The sequence below is a fragment of the Salmo salar genome, chromosome ssa04 (genome assembly GCF_905237065.1).
Source record: "Salmo salar chromosome ssa04, Ssal_v3.1, whole genome shotgun sequence".
Lineage (NCBI taxonomy): Eukaryota > Metazoa > Chordata > Actinopteri > Salmoniformes > Salmonidae > Salmo > Salmo salar.
Window position 1 is genome coordinate 80283456 of NC_059445.1, and position 21418 is coordinate 80304873.

Here is a 21418-nt window from a genome sequence, read left to right on the forward strand (position 1 = left end):
ATTCAACCAATTGGTGCCCTTCTTTGCGAGGCATTGGAAAACCTCCCTGGTCTTTGTTCTTGAATCTGTGTTTGAAATTCATTGCTCGACTGAGGGACCTTACAGGTAATTGTATGTGTCGGGTACAGAAATGCGGTAGTCATTCAAAAATCATGTTAAACACTATTATTGCACACAGAGTTTGTCCATGCAACTTATTATGTAACTTGTTAAGCACATTTTTACTCCTGAAGTTATTTAGGCTTGCCATAACAAAGGGGTAGAATATTGACTGACTCAAGACATTACAGCTTTTCATTCTTTATTAATGTATATACATTTCGAAAAACATAATTCCACTTTGATATTATAGGGCATTGTGCATAGGCCAGTGACAAAACAAAACAGTAAATACTTCCTGTAGGCACTATGCACAATACCCTAGGTAAGACTGCAGTTTCAGTACTTCATAAAGTAGAGTTGTAGTGAAATGGTTGACCCCAAAACTCTGCTTCAAGGTAATTCAATTGAAGTAAAATCGATCATAACTGACTCCCAGTATTATTGTCTATCGCTGACTGATGCTACCTACATAGTTATAACTGACCAGGCATCACAACTAGACGTTTCCACTACACAATAACAGCACTTACAGTTGACCGGGGCATCCTATGACTTGTTGGAAAGGTGGCATCATATGACGGTGCCACGTTGAAAGTCACTGAGCTCTTCAGCACGGGATATTCTACTGCCAATGTTTGTCTATGGAGATTGCATGGCGGTGTACACGGATTTTATGTGGCTGACATAGCTGAATCCACTAATTTGAAGGGGTGTACACATACTAGTGAAGTTCTAATTGACCAGGCACCACAACTATACTTTACTGGTGGTGCAAATATATTGTGGAATACTACAGCAAGCAACTGTAGCTGCAGCTAGCAGGTCTGTTTGATCTAGTTAAATATGAAACGACTCATGAATATGGAGAAGCATACAGCAGGGTTGAAGATTGGCCACAGTAAATTAGTGATACAGAGTTGAAAGAGATTAGGAGAATGGAGAGGAGAGGGGAAGAGAGGGCAGGAGAATGGAAGAGGGGACAGGAGAGGAGAGGGGAGGAGAATGGAAGAGGGGGCAGGAGAGGAGAGGGGAAGGGAGGAGAATGGAGGAGGAGGCAGGAGAGGAGAATGGAGAAGAGGAGAATGGAGGAGATGAGAATGGAGGGGAGGGGCAAGAGAGAATGGAGAGTGGACAAGGGTAAATCAAATCGTATTTGTCACATGCGCCAAATACAACGGGTGAAAGGTTTACTTACAACTCTTTCCCAACAATGCAGAGTTAAAAAATAATAATAAAATAGTAACCAGAGGAATAAAAACACAAGAATGAAGCTATATACAAGAAGTACCAGCACCAGATCAATGTGCAGCTACAGTATATACAGGGAGTACCAGTTCAATGTGGAGGTATATACAGGGAGTACCAGATCAATGTGGAGCTATATACACTGAGTACCAGATCAATGTGGAGCTACAGTATACACAGGGAGTATCAGATCAATGTGGAGGTATATACAGGGAGTACCAGATCAATGTGGAGCTATATACAGGGAGTATCAGATCAATGTGGAGGTATATACAGGGAGTACCAGTACCAGATCAATATGGATCTACATACAGGGACTACCAGTACCAGATCAATGTGGAGCTATATATAGGGAGTACCAGTACCAGATCAATATGGAGCTACATACAGGGAGTACCAGATCAATATGGAGCTATATACAGGGAGTACCAGATCAATGTGGAGCTATATATAGGGAGTACCAGTACCAGATCAATATGGAGCTACATACAGGGAGTACCAGTACCAGATCAATGTGGAGCTATTTACAGGGAGTATCAGATCAATGTGGAGGTATATACAGGGAGTACCAGTACCAGATCAATATGGAGCTATATACAGGGAGTACCAGTACCAGATCAATGTGGAGGTATATACAGGGAGTACCAGTACCAGATCAATGTGGAGCTATATACAGGGAGTACCAGATCAATGTGGAGCTATATACAGGAAGTACCAGTACCAGATCAATGTGGAGCTATATACAGGGAGTACCAGTACCAGATCAATATGGAGCTACATACAGGGAGTACCAGTATCAGATCAATGTGGAGGTATATACAGGGAGTACCAGATCAATGTGGAGCTATATACAGGGAGTACCAGATCAATGTGGAGCAATATACAGGGAGTACCAGATCAATGTACAGCTATATACAGGGAGTACCAGTACCAGATCAATGTGGAGCTATATACAGGGAGTACCAGATCAATGTACAGCTATATACAGGGAGTACCAGTACCAGATCAATATGGAGCTATATACAGGGAGTACCAGTACCAGATCAATGTGGAGCTATATACAGGGAGTACCAGTACCAGATCAATGTGGAGCTACATACAGGGAGTACCAGATCAATGTGGAGCTATATACAGGGAGTACCAGTACCAGATCAATGTGGAGCTATATACAGGGAGTACCAGTACCAGATCAATGTGGAGCTATATACAGGGAGTACCAGTACCAGATCAATGTGGAGCTATATACAGGGAGTACCAGATCAATGTGGAGCTATATACAGGGAGTACCAGATCAATATGGAGCTATATACAGGGAGTACCAGAACCAGATCAATGTGGAGCTATATACAGGGAGTACCAGATCAATGTGGAGCAATATACAGGGAGTACCAGATCAATGTGGAGCAATATACAGGGAGTACCAGATCAATGTACAGCTATATACAGGGAGTACCAGTACCAGATCAATGTGGAGCTATATACAGGGAGTACCAGATCAATGTGGAGCTATAAACAGGGAGTACCAGATCAATATGGAGCTATATACAGGGAGTACCAGTACCAGATCAATGTGGAGCTATATACAGAGGGTACCAGTACCAGATCAATGTACAGCTACATACAGGGAGTACCAGTACCAGATCAATGTGGAGCTATATACAGGGAGTACCAGTACCAGATCAATGTGGAGCTATATACAGGGAGTACCAGTACCAGATCAATGTGGAGCTATATACAGGGAGTACCAGTACCAGATCAATGTGGAGCTATATACAGGGAGTACCAGTACCAGATCAATGTACAGCTACATACAGGGAGTACCAGTACCAGATCAATGTGGAGCTACATACAGGGAGTACCAGATCAATGTACAGCTATATACAGGGAGTACCAGTACCAGATCAATGTACAGCTACATACAGGGAGTACCAGTACCAGATCAATGTGGAGCTATATACAGGGAGTACCAGTACCAGATCAATGTGGAGCTATATACAGGGAGTACCAGTACCAGATCAATATGGTGCTATATACAGGAAGTACCAGATCAATGTGGAGCTATATACAGGGAGTACCAGTACCAGATCAATGTGGAGCTATATACAGGGAGTACCAGTACCAGATCAATGTGGAGCTATATACAGGGAGTACCAGTACCAGATCAATGTACAGCTACATACAGGGAGTACCAGTACCAGATCAATGTGGAGCTATATACAGGGAGTACCAGATCAATGTGGAGCTATATACAGGGAGTACCAGATCAATGTGGAGCTATAAACAGGGAGTACCAGTACCAGATCAATGTGGAGCTATATACAGGGAGTACCAGTACCAGATCAATGTACAGCTACATACAGGGAGTACCAGTACCAGATCAATGTGGAGCTATATACAGGGAGTACCAGTACCAGATCAATGTACAGCTATATACAGGGAGTACCAGTACCAGATCAATATGGAGCTACATACAGGGAGTACCAGATCAATGTGGAGCTATAAACAGGGAGTACCAGTACCAGATCAATGTGGTGCTATATACAGGGAGTACCAGTACCAGATCAATATGGAGCTACATACAGGGAGTACCAGATCAATGTGGAGCTATAAACAGGGAGTACCAGTACCAGATCAATGTGGAGCTACATACAGGGAGTACCAGATCAATGTGGAGCTATATACAGGGAGTACCAGTACCAGATCAATGTGGAGCTACATACAGGGAGTACCAGTACCAGATCAATGTGGAGCTATATACAGGGAGTACCAGATCAATGTGGAGCTATATACAGGGAGTACCAGATCAATGTGGAGCTATATACAGGGAGTACCAGTACCAGATCAATGTGGAGCTATATACAGGGAGTACCAGTACCAGATCAATGTACAGCTACATACAGGGAGTACCAGTACCAGATCAATGTGGAGCTATATACAGGGAGTACCAGTACCAGATCAATATGGAGCTACATACAGGGAGTACCAGATCAATGTGGCGCTATAAACAGGGAGTACCAGTACCAGATCAATGTGGAGCTATATACAGGGAGTACCAGATCAATGTGGAGCTACATACAGGGAGTACCAGATCAATGTGGAGCTATATACAGGGAGTACCAGTACCAGATCAATATGGAGCTACATACAGGGAGTACCAGATCAATGTGGAGCTATAAACAGGGAGTACCAGTACCAGATCAATGTGGAGCTACATACAGGGAGTACCAGTACCAGATCAATGTGGAGCTACATACAGGGAGTACCAGTACCAGTTCAATGTGGAGCTATATACAGGGAGTACCAGATCAATGTGGAGCTATATACAGGGAGTACCAGATCAATGTGGAGCTATATACAGGGAGTACCAGTACCAGATCAATGTGGAGCTATAAACAGGAGTACCAGTACCAGATCAATGTGCAGCTACAGTATATACAGGGAGTACCAGATCAATGTGCAGCTACAGTATATACAGGGAGTACCAGATCAATGTGCAGCTACAGTATATACAGGGAGTAGCAGTACCAGATCAATGTGGAGCTACATTATATACAGGGAGTACCAGTACCAGATCATTTAGAAGGTACTTTTGCACAAACAACATGCTGATTTAGGTCTCCACCATCACTGGTATTATCAGGCTGTATTAGCTAGCTACGTTTGCTTTTACTCAGTACATTTATTAGCTAGCTAGCCAGCTAACACGATTAAGCCCAATTTGCTAAGAAAAGACAAACTAGCCATTTGGAGATGTAAGAAACACAAAACTAATAGTGTAATTATAGAACAATATTGGATTTATATTAAGAAGCAAAGTGAAAACAGCATCATTGTCATCAACATTGTTGTATGTGCTGCATTGATCACGCAGACTGAATGATCACAAACGTCTCGTGGTTGAGGAACAACAAATGCGCTCTTTGAGTGACAGGGGGCGGGGCTAAATCTGTAGAAAGCGGCATGGAGAGAGAGATGACTCAAGTAGCGGAGTAAACAATAAACATGGATGTTACCCACGGCTTATCACATTTAACAAACCAAACATTCATATACTGTTATAGAAGGTAAAGTAAAAACCCAAACTGGTCCATACATCAATACCGGTATATCGTACATTCTGTGCTTCTGCTTACAGTATGTCCAACACAGCAATAGTGAATTAAAGGCTGATTCCCTCCAAGGAGTTACAACTTCTGCATCCATGGTGTCTATTAACATTAGAGACCAGAGATACGCATAACAACCCAACAAGCTGTTGTGGTGTGATGGAATGGGTATCACCAAGGCACCGAGACTGTCTAGTACACGGCAAAGCACTCCTAGCTAAGAGTGAATACTCTCACTAATGAAATTAACTCACTTTGCTCTGAGCAGGTCGGCAAAACATCCAACATCCACGGCTGCATTGGCAAACACTTCTTTATAAGGCCGGGTGATTTTGACTTGATGTCACTTATCTGGTCATGTGAAGCTAATAGAAAGTGTCCTGCTTTTACTGAATAATATATATATATGCTATGTCTCAAAGTCCCAGAATGGAAGAAACCATTGCATCACTAGCTAGTACTCCGTTTAAGCAAATAGCAGAGCATTGGATGGGGCAGTGGAGGGGAAGAGGACATACAGTCCAGAAGAGCCAGAGAGTGGAGTGGATGGACGTAGAGAGAGAGAAAGGCACATCTCTCTCTAATGACCAGGATTCATCCTCCTCTAGTCCCTATATCAGAACATCAATGTAAAATAGTAAGGTTTTCTGAATGGAAGATTGGAGGGAGAAATCGGTTTCTGTCATAAGCCCTCATTTCGTATTTTGGGCTTCATTGTGGCTCATTTGGAGCTGTTTGTGCCGTTTCAAGCCTTATCCTTTGATGTTAGCGTCCTCTTTTTATTTATTTATTTATTTATTTTATTTAACCTTTATTTAACAAGGCAAGTCAATCACATAATGCGCTGGGAAGCAAACACAGAGCTGCTGCACCCCCCCCACATACAGGGCTGCACCCCCCCCACGTCTACATACAGGGCTGCTACACCCCCGACCCACACACACAGGGCTGCTGCACCCCCCCCTACATCTACATACAGGGCTGCTGCACCCCCCCTACATACAGAGCTGCTACACTTCCCCCTCTACATACAGAGCTTCTGCACCTCCCCCTCTACATACAGAGCTGCTGCAACCCCCCTACATACAGAGCTGCTACACTTCCCCCTCTACATACAGAGCTTCTGCACCTCCCCCCCTCTACATACAGAGCTGCTGCAATCCCCCCTACATACAGAGCTGCAAACCCCCCTACATATAGAGCTGCTGCAACCCCCCCACATACAGAGCTGCTGCAACCCCCCACATACAGAGCTGCTGCAACCCCCCCACATACAGAGCTGCTGCACCCCCCCACATACAGAGCTGCTGCACCCCCCCACATACAGAGCTGCTGCACCCCCCACATACAGAGCTGCTGCACCCTCTACATACAGAGCTGCTGCAACCCCCTGACATACAGAGCTGCTACAACCCCCCCTACATACAGAGCTGCTGCAACCCCCCCTACATACAGAGCTGCTGCAACCCCCCTACATACAGAGCTGCTGCAACCCCCCTACATACAGAGCTGCTGCAACCCCCCCTACATACAGAGCTGCTGCAACCCCCCCTACATACAGAGCTGCTGCAACCCCCCACATACAGAGCTGCTGCAACCCCCCTACATACAGAGCTGCTGCAACCCCCCACATACAGAGCTGCTGCACCCCCCCACATACAGAGCTGCTGCAACCCCCCCTACATACAAAGCTGTTGCACCCCCCCTATTTACAGAGCTGCTGCACCCCCCACATACAGAGCTGCTGCACCCCCCTATTTACAGAGCTGCTGCACCCCCCACATACAGAGCTGCTGCACCCCCCCACATACAGAGCTGCTGCACCCCCCCACATACAGAGCTGCTGCACCCCCCCCACATACAGAGCTGCTGCACCCCCCTACATACAGAGCTGTTGCACCCCCCCTCTACATACAGAGCTGTTGCACCCCCCTACATACAGAGCTGCTGCACCCCCCTCCTCGCCACCACATGCTGAGGCTGTCTATACACAGCAGGTCTTGCTGTGACATTTGCAGAGATTTATCATATCAGTTTCCCCCCAATAAAAAAGTTGAGGACCAAAGGAAACCTGAGATACTCTGGCTTCAGCGATACTCCTCTATCCTCTAAGTCATGTTCAACACAGCTCCAAATGCTGATCTCAAAAGAAGGGGAGAGAGAGAGAGAAAGGGAGCGAGAGATAGAGAGAGAAAGTGAAGACAAGCCAGCTCCAATGTCACTCCAAGAGGAATTCAGACACATCCCACTCCCTAATGTGCATTATAAATTAAAATCTGATTATGTTGGTATTTTCATTGCGGAGGGCTTTGACGTGCACAATTAAAAAAATAATAATACGCACCTTAAATGTAAATGAGTGCTAAGCTTTTTCTTAACTCCTACTTGGACCAGTAGTACAGTAGTACAGTAGTACAGTACTTTATTGCTTGATATGTTTAGTATCCATCGGCTCCATAATAAAACCTTTCTGTGGTCCTCTGTAGCTCAGGTGGTAGAGCATGGTGCTTGCTATGCCAGGATGGTGGGTACGATTCCCGACACAACCCATACTTAAAATGTATGTAAGCATTACTAAGTTGCTTTGGATAAAAAACGTCTATTATCCTCTTTCTGTTGATCCATATGAGTCTCAGTGCCCCCTCTCTCCTGGGCGAAGGCCTTTCCACGTAACAACCTTCAGCGCAGTCCGGGCAGAACTGACTCCATTTTGTTACAGCCTCTTTGTCATCACTCCCCGTGACTGGGATGGCTCCCTGCTGCATCCTCGGCGCATTCACAGCCCCAGTAGCCCCAAGCCCAGGCATCAGCGTGCACATAAAACCACGCTTTATTTCCCAAATGATCTCCAACAAAATCCCACTCAAGGTCAGATATATGTTTAGAGACAATCACTTGGCCGTTTACAGGGATAAATGGTGGAAGATAAATGACCCCTACCCACCAGGAGCTTTCTGTTCAACTTCCCACGCCTCCGTCTCATGCTCTTCTCTGTAAGTGTCTACACAAACACGACCTCTAATTACTTTTCACTTGATCCTATCGTTTCCTCCAAACTCTCCTCCACAGGCAACACCAGGATACTATTAGACACATCGCACCGGCCAATCATCTCCTCAGACGGCCTCTCCCTCTGATCTCACAACCACGAGCAGGAGCATGTGGTACCTTCACAACAGGCAGCAGTGGCGTCTCCATGTCCACAAATTGAAATGGAAATCCAACCATGTTCTCGTAACCCATGGAGACAACTTTTTTGCGCATTGTTTGATTTAAACTTCGGCTCGGGCACAGTTGTTCAATTTCACACGAGCCTATGGGTTAAATGATCCTCCACAATGTGATATGATGTCATACGTGTGTGCTATGATATATGACACGACATGACACCGGTGTCACAACGAGTTGACCTCCTCATCGATCAAACGTAGTAAAACATTATCCCTCAACCCAGCTACCCCTCCTCAACCCAACAGTAACGCCAATGGTTTTGGAGAGAGTGAAATATACTGAACAAAAATATAAACGCAATATGTAAAGTGTTGGTCCCATTTTTCATGAGCTGAAAACCATAAGCACAAAAAGCTTATTTTTCTAAAATGTTGCGCACAAATTTGTTTACATCCCTGTTAGTGAGCATTTCTCCTTTGTCAAAATAATCCATCCACCTGACAGGTGTGGCATATCAAGAAGCTGATTGTAACGGCCGTCGAAAGGAGTAGACCAAAACAAGAAAACGAACGACAGCTAAACAGTTCTGTCAGGAACATGAACTAAACAGAAAGTAACCACCCACAAAACCCAAAGGAAAACAGGCTGCCTAAGTATGGCTCCCAATCAGAGACAATGATATACAGCTGTCCCTGATCGAGAACCATACCCGGCCAAAACAAAGAAATACACAAACATAGAAAAAAAGGACATAGAATGTCCACCCTAGTCACACCCTGGCCTAACCAAAATAGAGAACAAAGCCCTCTCTATGGCCAGGGCGTGACACTGATTAAACAGCATGATCATTACACAGGTGCACCTTGTGCTGGGGACATTAAAAGGCCACTCTAAAATGTGTAGTTTTGTCACACAATACAATGCCATCGATGTCTCAAGTTTTGAGGGAGCGTGCATTTGGCATACTGACTGCAAGAATATCTAACAGAGCTGTTGCCAGAAAATGGATGTTCATTTCTCGACCATAAGCTGCCTCCAAAGTCGTTTCAGAGAATTTGGCCTCAAAACTGCAGACCATATGTAAACACGCCAGCCCAGGACCTCCACAGCCGGCTTCTTCACCTGCGCTGTGGGAGGGAAAAAAATATTCTGATTGGCCTGGCATGGCTTCCCAGTGGGTGGACCTGGCTCCCAACTGGGTGGGCCTATGCCCTCCCAGGCCCACCTATGGCTGCGCCACTGCCCAGTCATGTGGAATCCATAGATTAGGGCCTAATTTATTTATTTCAATTGACTGATTTCCTTCTATGAACTGTAACTCAGTAAAATATTTGAAATTGTTGCATGTTGCGTTTATATTTTTGTTCAGTGTATAAAATCCTGCAGCACAATGTCCACAGCAGCCACAACAGCAGCAAACCCACATCTCTCCTAATGTACTGTGTGTCTTGCTGCAGACAGACAGATTAGCCCAGAACATGGCAATGTGGCACAGCAGGAGGGAGGCAAGGAGGCAAGGACCAAGACGTAGGCTCGGCTGCAAAGCACATCGGAAACCAGCCGTAATAATATCCCTATCATCTCTCTATCGTTGTATGTTTCATTATACAGACAGCAGGGAAACGGGCTAAGATGTGCTGACTCGACTCTCCATCATACAGTCCCACTTAAAGAGCCACTTCTGCCATCAGCTTTTGCCTTTTAATATATGTGTGATATAAATAACTTACTACATCGCGCGCCATACGGCTTGCCTTTGAAGTAGGATGTTTCCATACAGGCACTATTTTTATCCGGTGTCGCAAAAGAAACAAAACTGCCCTACTTTTCTATACCCCAACTCATCCTCAAGCCCCCCCCTCCCCCTCCCCATACGCTTATCCCCCCCCAGCCTCCCCTCACAGAGGATCAAAGCAGTGAAAAATGACATTCCCTTCCAAACCAATGAGAGCAGCCTCTCCCCCCTGACAACACGTTCTGCATCAAATCACTGCTTTTAAAAAAAGGAAAAAAAATTGGGAACCTGCAAATCTACACGCATCAATGCTTCTCCATCTCCCTGCCACTGTCTATCACTCCCTCTAAGATGTTAGAGGCCATTCACTTGAAAAAAAGTGTTTTTCCTTTGCCACCAATCTGAAAGCACTCTTAATCCCAAAATAAGGGAAATACTCAAATGAACTGAAGCCTTTGAAGTGGGGAGAGGGGATTTGGTCACAGACACACCACATTGCTCAGAGTTGTATTTGAAGCAGGTCTCAACAGTAATGAGGATACACTTCTATCACAAAGATGCCATCTTTAATGTTTCCCCGGGATTCAGAGGGGTTGGGTTAAATGCGGAAGACGAATGCATTCAGTTGTACAACTGACCAGGTATAACCTCTTTCATTCAGTTGGACAGCAGACTAGGTATCCCCCCTTTCATTCAGTTGTACAGCTGACCAGGTATCCCCCCTTTCATTCAGTTGGACAACTGACCAGGTATCCCCCCTTTCATTCAGTTGTACAACTGACCAGGTATAACCTCTTTCATTCAGTTGGACAGCAGACTAGGTATCCCCCCTTTCATTCAGTTGTACAGCTGACCAGGTATCCCCCCTTTCATTCAGTTGTACAACTGACCAGGTATCCCCCCTTTCATTCAGTTGGACAACTGACCAGGTATCCTCCCTTTCATTCAGTTGGACAACTGACCAGGTATCCCCCCTTTCATTCAGTTGGACAACTGACCAGGTATCCCCCCTTTCATTCAGTTGTACAACTGACCAGGTATCCCCCCTTTCATTCAGTTGTACAACTGACCAGGTATCCCCCTTTCATTCAGTTGGACAACTGACCAGGTATCCCCCCTTTCATTCAGTTGGACAACTGACCAGGTATCCCCCCTTTCATTCAGTTGTACAACTGACCAGGTATCCCCCCTTTCATTCAGTTGGAGAGCAGACTGGGTATCCCCCTTTCATTCAGTTGTACAACTGACCAGGTATCCCCCCTTTCATTCAGTTGGACAACTGACCAGGTATCCCCCCTTTCCCTTTATTAATTTACTCAAGTTAACATACTGCACTGTAAACATGAAATCTGACTTCAATTAATGACATGCCCAGGGCTACGGCCAGGTGACCACTAAAATGCCTTTTAACAGGCATGTAGGTGTGCACGCACGTGCACCTATACACACACGCGCACACACACAAGCAGACACGCACACAGCCCTCTGGCAAATGCCAGTCACATATCAGCCTTCTGATAACTGGTAGCATCAGTGTCCAGGGGCCCAGAGTCTGGCTCTGGGGACAGACAGCAGGACGCATAGTGACAGCGCCAGTCTGCATGGTGACAGGGCCAGTCTGCATGGTGACAGGGCCAGTCTGCATGGGGACAGGGTCAGTCTGCATGGTGACAGGGCCAGTCTGCATGGTGACAGGGCCAGGCTGCATGGTGGCAAGGCCAGTCTGCATAGTGACAGGGCCAGTCTGCATGGTGACAGGCCCAGTCTGCATTGTGACAGGGCCAGTCTAAATGGTGACAGGACCAGTCTAAATGGTGACAGGACCAGTCTGCATAGTGACAGGGCCAGGCTACATTGTGACAGGACCAGTCTGCAAGGTGACAGGGCCAGGGCTGTGTGCTCTAGGATCAGCACACACTACTCCAGGCTCTGAGATCAGCCCCCACTACACCAGGTTCTAGGATCAGCCGCCCCTACCCCAGGCTCTAGGATCAGCCCCCACTACTCCAGGCTCTGGAATCAAGGCTCTGGGATTAGCCCCCACTACTCTAGAATCAGCCCCCACTACTCCAGGCTCTAGAACCAGCCCCCACTACTCCAGGCTCTAGAATCAGCCCTCACTACTCCAAGCTCTAGGATCAGCCCCCACTACTCTAGAATCAGCCCCCGCTACTCCAGGCTCTAGAACCAGCCCCCGCTACTCCAGGCTCCAGAATAAGCCCTCACTGCTCCAAGCTCTAGGATCAGCCCCCACTACTCTAGAATCAGCCCCCGCTACTCCAGGCTCTAGAACCAGCCCCCGCTACTCCAGGTTCTAGGATCAGCCCCCACTACTCCAGGTTCTAGGATAAGCCCCCACTACTCCAGGCACTAGAATCAGCCCTCACTACTCCAGGCTCTAGGATCAGCCCCCACTACTCCAGGCTCTAGAATCAGCCCTCACTACTCTAGGATCAGCCCCCACTACTCCAGGCTCTAGGATCAGCCCCCACTACTCCAGGCTCTAGGATCAGCACCCACTACTCCAGGCTCTAGAATCAGCCCCCGTTACTCCAGGCTCTAGAATCAGCCCTCACTACTCCAGGCTCTAGAATCAGCCCTCACTACTCCAAGCTCTAGGATCAGCCCCCACTACTCCAGGCTCTAGGATCAGCCCCCACTACTCCAGTTTCTAGGATCAGCCCCCACTATTCCAGGCTCTGGGATAAAGGCTCTGGGATTAGCCCCCACTACTCCAGGTTCTAGGATGAGCCCCCACTACTCCAGGCTCTGGGATCAAGGCTCTAGGATCAGCACCCACTACTCCAGGCTCTAGGATCAGCCCTCACTACTCCAGGCTCTAGGATCAGCCCCAACTACTCTGGGATCAGCCCACACAACTCTGGGATCAGCCCCCACTACTCCAGGCTCTAGGATCAGCCCCCACTACTCCAGGCTCTAGGATCAGCCCCCACTACTCCAGGTTCTAGGATCAGCCCCCACTACTCCAGGATCTGGGATCAAGGCTCTGGGATTAGCCCCCACTACTCCAGGTTCTAGGATCAGCCCCCACTACTCCAGGCTCTGGGATCAAGACTCTAGGATCAGCTCCCAATACTCCAGGCTCTAGGATCAGCCCCCACGACTCCAGGCTCTAGAATCAGCCCTCACTACTCCAGGCTCTAGAATCCGCCCTCACTACTCCAGGCTCTAGAATCAGCCCCCACTACTCCAGGCTCTAGGATCAACCCTCACTACTCCATGTTCTAGGATCAGCCCCCACTACTCCAGGCTCTGGGATCAAGGCTCTGGGATTAGCCCCCACTACTCCAGGTTCTAGGATCAGCCCCCACTACTCCAGGCTCTGGGATCAAGGCTCTGGGATTAGCCCCCACTACTCCAGGTTCTAGGATCAGCCCCCACTACTCCAGGCTCTGGGATCAAGGCTCTAGGATCAGCCCCCACTACTCCAGGCTCTAGGATCAGCCCTCACTACTCCAGGCTCTAGGATCAGCCCCCACTACTCTGGGATCAGCCCCCACTACTCTGGGATCAGCCCCCACCACTCTAGGATCAGCCCACACTACTCTTGGATCAGCACCCACTACTCCAGGCTCTAGAATCAGCCCTCACTACTCCAGGCTCTAGAATCAGCCCCCACTACTACAGGCTCTAGGATCAGCCCCCACTACTCCAGGCTCTAGGAACAGCCCCCACTATTCCAGGCTCTAGGATCAGCACCCACTACTCTAGGCTCTAGAATCAGCCCCCGTTACTCCAGGCTCTAGAATCAGCCCCCGCTACTCCAGACTCTAGAATCAGCCCTCACTACTCCAGGCTCTAGGATCAGCCCCCGTTACTCCAGGCTCTAGGATCAGCCCCCACTACTCCAGGCTCTAGGAACAGCCCCCACTACTCCAGGCTCTAGGATCAGCCCCCACTACTCCAGGCTCTAGAATCAGCCCTCACTACTCCAGGCTCTAGGATCAGCCCCCACTACTCCAGGTTCTAGGATCAGCCCCCACTACTCCAGGCTCTTGATCAGCCCCCACTACTCCAGGCTCTAGGATCAGCCCCCACTACTCCAGGCTCTAGGATCAGCCCCCACTACTCCAGGCTCTAGGATCAGCCCCCACTACTCCAGGTTCTAGGATCAGCCCCCACTACTCCAGGCTCTAGGATCAGCCCCCACTACTCCAGACTCTAGGATCAGCCCCCACTACTCCAGGCTCTAGGATCAGCCCCCACTACTCCAGGTTCTAGGATCAGCCCCCACTACTTCAGGCTCTAGGATCAGCCCCCACTACTCTAGGATCAGCCCCCACTACTCCAGGCTCTAGGATCAGCTCCCACTACTCCAGGCTCTAGAATCAGCCCTCACTACTCCAGGCTCTAGGATCAGCCCCCACTACTCTAGGATCAGCCCCCAATACTCTAGGCTCTAGGATCAGCCCCCACTACTCCAGACTCTAGGATCAGCCCCCACTACTCCAGGCTCTAGGATCAGCCCCCACTACTCCAGGTTCTAGGATCAGCCCCCACTACTTCAGGCTCTAGGATCAGCCCCCACTACTCTAGGATCAGCCCCCACTACTCCAGGCTCTAGGATCAGCTCCCACTACTCCAGGCTCTAGAATCAGCCCTCACTACTCCAGGCTCTAGGATCAGCCCCCACTACTCTAGGATCAGCCCCCACTACTCCAGGCTCTAGGATCAGCTCCCACTACTCCAGGTTCTAGGATCAGCCCCCACTACTCCAGGCTCTAGGATCAGCCCCCACTACTCTAGGATCAGCCCCCACTACTCCAGGCTCTAGGATCAGCTCCCACTACTCCAGGCTCTAGAATCAGCCCTCACTACTCCAGGCTCTAGGATCAGCCCCCACTACTCTAGGATCAGCCCCCACTACTCCAGGCTCTAGGATCAGCTCCCACTACTCCAGGTTCTAGGATCAGCCCCCACTACTCCAGGCTCTAGGATCAGCTCCCACTACTCTAGGCTCTAGGATCAGCCCCCACTACTTCAGGCTCTAGGATCAGCCCCCACTACTCTAGGATCAGCCCCCACTACTCCAGGCTCTAGAATCAGCCCCCACTACTCCAGGCTCTAGGACCAGCCCCCACTACTCCAGGCTCTAGGATCAGCCCCCACTACTCCAGGCTCTAGGATCAGCCCCCAATGCTCCAGGCTCTAGGATCAGCCCCCACTACTCCAGGTTCTAGGATCAGCCCCCACTACTTCAGGCTCTAGGATCAGCCCCCACTGCTCTAGGATCAGCCCCCACTACTCCAGGCTCTAGGATCAGCTCCCACTACTTCAGGCTCTAGAATCAGCCCTCACTACTCCAGGCTCTAGGATCAGCCCCCACTACTCTAGGATCAGCCCCCATTACTCTAGGATCAGCCCCCACTACTCCAGGCTCTAGGATCAGCTCCCACTACTCCAGGCTCTAGGATCAGCCCCCACTACTTCAGGCTCTAGGATCAGCCCCCACTACTCTAGGATCAGCCCCCACTACTCCAGGCTCTAGAATCAGCCCCCACTACTCCAGGCTCTAGAATCAGCCCTCACTACTCCAGGCTCTAGGATCAGCCCCCACTACTCCAGGCTCTAGGATCAGCCCCCACTACTCCAGGCTCTAGAATCAGCCCTCACTACTCCAGGCTCTAGAATCAGCGCTCACTACTCCAGGCTCTAGAATCAGCCCCCACTACTCCAGGCTCTAGGATCAGCCCCCACTACTCCAGGTTCTAGGATCAGCCCCCACGACTCCAGGCTCTAGGATCAGCCCCCACTACTCCAGACTCTAGGATCAGCCCCCACTACTCCAGGCTCTTGGATCAGCCCCCACTACTCCAGGCTCTAGGATCAGCCCCCACTACTCCAGGCTCTAGAATCAGCCCCCACTACTCCAGGCTCTAGAATCAGCCCCCACTACTCCAGGCTCTAGAATCAGCCCTCACTACTCCAGGCTCTAGAATCAGCCCCCACTACTCCAGGCTCTAGAATCAGCCCCCACTACTCCAGGCTCTAGGATCAGCCCCCACTACTCCAGGCTCTAGAATCAGCCCTCACTACTCCAGGCTCTAGAATCAGCCCCCACTACTCCAGGCTCTAGAATCAGCCCCCACTACTCCAGGCTCTAGGATCAGCCCCCACTACTCCAGGCTCTAGAATCAGCCCCCACTACTCCAGCCTCTAGGATCAGCCCCCACTACTCCAGGCTCTAGGATCAGCCCCCACTACTCCAGGCTCTAGGATCAGCCCCCACTACTCCAGGCTCTAGGATCAGCGCTCACTACTCCAGGCTCTAGGATCAGCCCCCACTACTCCAGGCTCTAGGATCAGCCCCCACTACTCCAGGCTCTAGGATCAGCACACTGAGGCAAATGGTGCTCGTCTTTGCATCATCTGACCCTGAGGAGCAGCCTGGCCGATGTTGTTCTGCACAGCTCCCCCTACAGAGGCTGTGCCAATACCCGGCTGCAGTGACGCAAATCACAAACAAACATAAATGTGTTAGGCATTGTCTCTTTATGTCCCTCTTATACATACACACACAGTGAGGAACACATTTGATACATATATATACAGGGCTATACTGTACGTCCTGCCCAATCAGACATACACACGCACACATTGCACTTGACTTAACACAGGAAAAACACTGCCTTGAAAAACAGAAGTGTGCTCCTTCCTTTGACAGTTGAAGGATAGAGTCAGTGATATACACACTCCAGTATTCATGATAGCTGGTATATATCGAGCCTCTCCAACCGAGGGAATTCATTAACATTCATCCCTTTATGGATCATGTTTTCCTTTCAAGACGATGAAAATGGGATTGCTTAGTCGTTAATTGAGAACCTTAATTACAGTTTTTTTCCTACACTGTTAATACATTTGTCATAAACCCAGCACTAACTATTCCTCTTTCTGCTAATCCATACACTGATAACACTGAATGTATTTAAGAATTGGTTCAAAAGCCTATGCACCAGGCCTCCCGAGTGCCGCAGTGGACTGATTCTAGAGGCGTCACAACAGCTCCGGGTTCAATCCCTCGACCAGGAGATCCATGAGGCGGCGCACAATTGGCCCAGCGTCGTCCGGGTTAGGGGAGGGTTTGGCCGCCCGGGATGACCTTGTCCCATCGCGGTCTAGCGGCCGGGCGCATACATGCTGACTACGGTCGCCAGGTGTACGGTGTTTCCGACGACACAATGGTGTGGCTGGTTTCCGGGTTAAGCAAAGAGTTTGTCGAGAAGCAGTGCGGCTTGGTGGGGTCATGTTTCGGAGGACACATGGCTCTCGACCTTCACGTCTCCCGAGTCCGTACATGAGGTGCAGCGATGGGACAAGACTGTAACTACGAATTGGTTATCACAAAATCGGGGTAAAAAGCACCACATATAGTCTGATTCTAAGAATATACAGTATTATAATCCTGTGCCGATCACCACATTAACCATGTTAACATCTCAGAAAGATTTATAGTTTGGCTCCCACATAGTGCCTTAAATATCCAACAATAAACACGCCTTATTTAATAACCTTAACTCTCCCAGCAGCTCTCTCTCTCAGCCAGGACTTGGCATGCGTCAAACTTGGCAGAGGCTTTGAGAAGTGATGCCTCCGTGTGGTGAGGGCACATACCAGAATATATTAGAGTAATGCACTATGAATTGGACCGTCCACCATGTCAATTATTAATGACAGTATCAGCCTCTGAGACATGGACTCTGAGTTGACCTGAAAAGAGGCAGAGAAGGAGAAGGCTAAATCAGTAATGGTGCGTGGGTAAAATCACTGGGAAGCCAAGACAGGAAATAAAAGACATATTACAACCGATGTGTTGTGATAATTGCGTTGTTTGCTCTATAACCTGCTCATTTATATATATAGGCCTAAAGGCTGAGACAATTAGAAGACACAGTGGCAGAATAAATTCAACCACACTTTTGATTCACCACAAAAATGGAGAGCAACATTTGTCCACAAAACCTATTGTATGTAAAAAAAAAAACTGTTACATGACCTTCAGCATGGTCAAATAAGTTAATGTTTCCCTCATTTTTGGACTACTAAACAACTATTGATTTAGAACCACGGAGAGTTACCGCAAATCACAAAGAAAACAGGAGCTGCCTCCACTATTCCAGCACCATTTACACTTCAACATTTCTTCATCTAATCGCCTCTGCTTAGTCTAATACAGTGACAACAAAAAGATACCAAAAACGATGTAGTCCAATCAACATAAGCTAAATATGATGTGGCTGTCCATGGTACTGATGTGTGTGTGTGTGTGTGTGTGTGTGTGTGTGTGTGTGTGTGTGTGTGTGTGTGTGTGTGTGTGTGTGTGTGTGTGTGTGTGTGTGTGTGTGTGTGTGTGTGTGTGTGCGTGTGCGTGTGTGTGTGTGTGTGCGTGCGTGTGTTCGTGCAAGTAGAAAAAACATGTTGACTCCCCCTACTTGTAGAGAAAAGCCAATGCAATCATCCTCTCTTTCATGTTGCCTAAACGGTCTATGACTCTGTCATAACATACACACTTTTAGTTTTTGTTGTCCTAGGCTACCTGGCTAAAATGCTTGCTAGTAGTCTAACTTCCTTTCATGGGGAATGATGCGCCAGGCCAGCTAATTAATATTAGCCTTCTAAGTCTAGCTACATGTTGAACTTCTATCCTCTCAGGCTAGAAGCACAATGTATGCATTTATGGTTGGATCAGAATCGCCGTAATAATCATTGGCCAGTATAGAGAATTAAGTAAAAGTCCAAATCCCTATCTCCATCCATGGCTAATTTGGGAAAGGGACAATTTTAGCTAGCCAGCCACCAGAGGTCAATGACACAACGGGATGCAACAATTCAATTTTCTTCTGTCAATGATGTTTGGCTTCAGATGTGATGTGATTGGTGTTAAACTGGATTTGGATTTGGACCATTCACAGCTGAACTCACCGATTGGCTACTATTTTATTTTGTTATCAAGTGAGGCCAAATGCTCACTGGCTTTGCTTGCATCAATTCTATGGGAGACAATAGCATCAGATAGATGGGCTACACATACAGAGACAGAGCGGTGTTGTTTCGTTTGCTCGGATGCTTTCTCCCGTGAGATACATTCAGTCTCTTGTGAATTGAAGGACATTTATGAAACACAGAGAGATGACCTAAAGTTACAATATTTTGCATGGATTTTTATTATTATTTTTCTTGGACTTTATTTTTTGGGGAAGCCTGGCTCTCCTTGGCATCCGTGAATACACGTCACTGTGCTAAATAGGAATATTTCAACACAGCCAGTGTTGAAAACAGTACTAGTTCACAGCTAGTCAAGATAAAAATAGAGAGAGAGTGCTAGAACCTTGGAAAGAGAGAAGATGCTAATGAGAATGAGTCTTGTTTTAAAATATCAGGCTCCCAGAATGCATTTATGTACAGGCCAAACAACCGCTGCGGAAATTCTATGTAAAAAAGTCTCTGCCTAAATCCAAGACATAAAAAAACATATATTTTTATATTCAAAACACATCACAGGGCATGTCCAAGAATATATGTAGAAGATAGTGCAGTACATGTTGATGATTAGTAAATCACATTCTCAGAGGTACATGAAAATGGTTACATCCATTTTTCCTGAGACTGAGAATTACTTAAGAACAGTCCGACATTAAAAGGTGGGTTTTTATCTAAAACATTATGATTATTTGTGGAAGAGGGTAGAATAATTTAGCATTTTAAAATGACAACCACTCCCTCTTACTTTGATTGCAATCAGTTGTTCTGGGAGTTTCCCTGAACTCCATTAAATGTTTAAAACCTTTCTGAAAACAAGTTTCATCAGCCACAATCTGCAGATCAACTTAATTAAATCCAAATGCAACCTAATTAAATGCCCTTAGAGTGTATGATGCAACACATCAAGATGCAGTTTATATATTGTACATAGGTAACACAAAATATTTGAATAATGATAAGGTGGATACATTGTTTATGTGATGTAAAATACCCCTGCCACCACACTTTTAAAAAAAATATATAAATAATTTGTTATGTATGATATTCTTGCCTTTCTATTAACGGCCAGGTGTTGTCAGATGAAGCCCTAGGCTACTACAGAACAGATTGCCTACATATCTGATACAAAAGCTACATCCTAAAAAGCAGATGTTGAAATGCATTGATTCCAAAGAGGCTGTCATTATAATGACAGTCAAAATTCAGTTCCAAAACACTATCAACGGACTGAAATAGGATATCTCACAACAGACGAACCCCCGGTATGTCAGCCAACTTTAAAACCATATCCAAGGGGGGGGGAGCGAGAACCACCCGAATATGATTTCAACAGCATCAAAGACGTCGTTGAATGAGACACACAATATCACTCGATTTATTCAGCTTACCTTTGCTTTTCACCATGCTGCAAACTTGGTTTGTGCTCTACTTATCCAAGAGAGCTGGACATTTCTTCCAGCATCGTCCGTTAAAAAGCAGTCGCGTTGTTCTGTGTCCGCGACAGACGCGCGCACCAAGACAACACAGCGAAAGGCGCGAAACTGGGGTAGTCAGCGGCGGAGGCGGTAGCGGGTAGCTTTGTCTGAGCAACGAATAGACTACAGACATCCAACCTATAGACATCAAAGTATAGACATCCAACCTAAATCCTCAGAGCTATTAAGAGCACTAACATGACCGTGAATTACACGCAGCCAAACTGACAAGAGACAAAGAGGCAGGCAATGGTGTACAGTACAAATGTTGCAGAGGGGCGGGCTGGCGCGTAAAGGTGAGCTCATGGTGTCATTATAGGGAGTGGATTTGTCTCAGCCTCCCGCATGCTCTACTAGATAACTCCTATCTCCCTCTTTACTAGGTAAACTCTTATCTCCCTCTCTCCGTTGCTTTTGCGACAAGTCTCTCAGGGATACATTGAATGCCTTTATGCTCTCGCTATGGGGTCAGGCAAATCCTGTTAAGAACATCATGCCATGCACCATCCATCTCCACTCCTACAGCTGTCTCTCTCTCTCTAGTATTCTACAGCTGACATGGGTAAACTCTGTAGTTGGCA

At 47.4% G+C, this 21418-nt stretch overlaps 1 protein-coding gene across 2 annotated transcripts in view; it reads right to left on the reverse strand.

Moving 5' to 3' along the window:
• The window catches only part of LOC106603922 (teneurin-2), a 129269-nt gene extending 108056 nt beyond the window's left edge, over positions 1-21213 (reverse strand). Inside the window, exon 1 of one of the 2 annotated variants that reach the window (XM_045717387.1) lies at positions 20751-21213. In XM_045717387.1, the coding sequence (XP_045573343.1) occupies positions 20751-20766 (16 nt within the window). In that variant the 5' untranslated portion in view covers positions 20767-21213. The remainder of the gene's footprint in view (positions 1-20750) is intronic. The other variant, XM_045717388.1, reaches the window with a different exon arrangement.
• Positions 21214-21418: the final 205 nt, after the last annotated feature.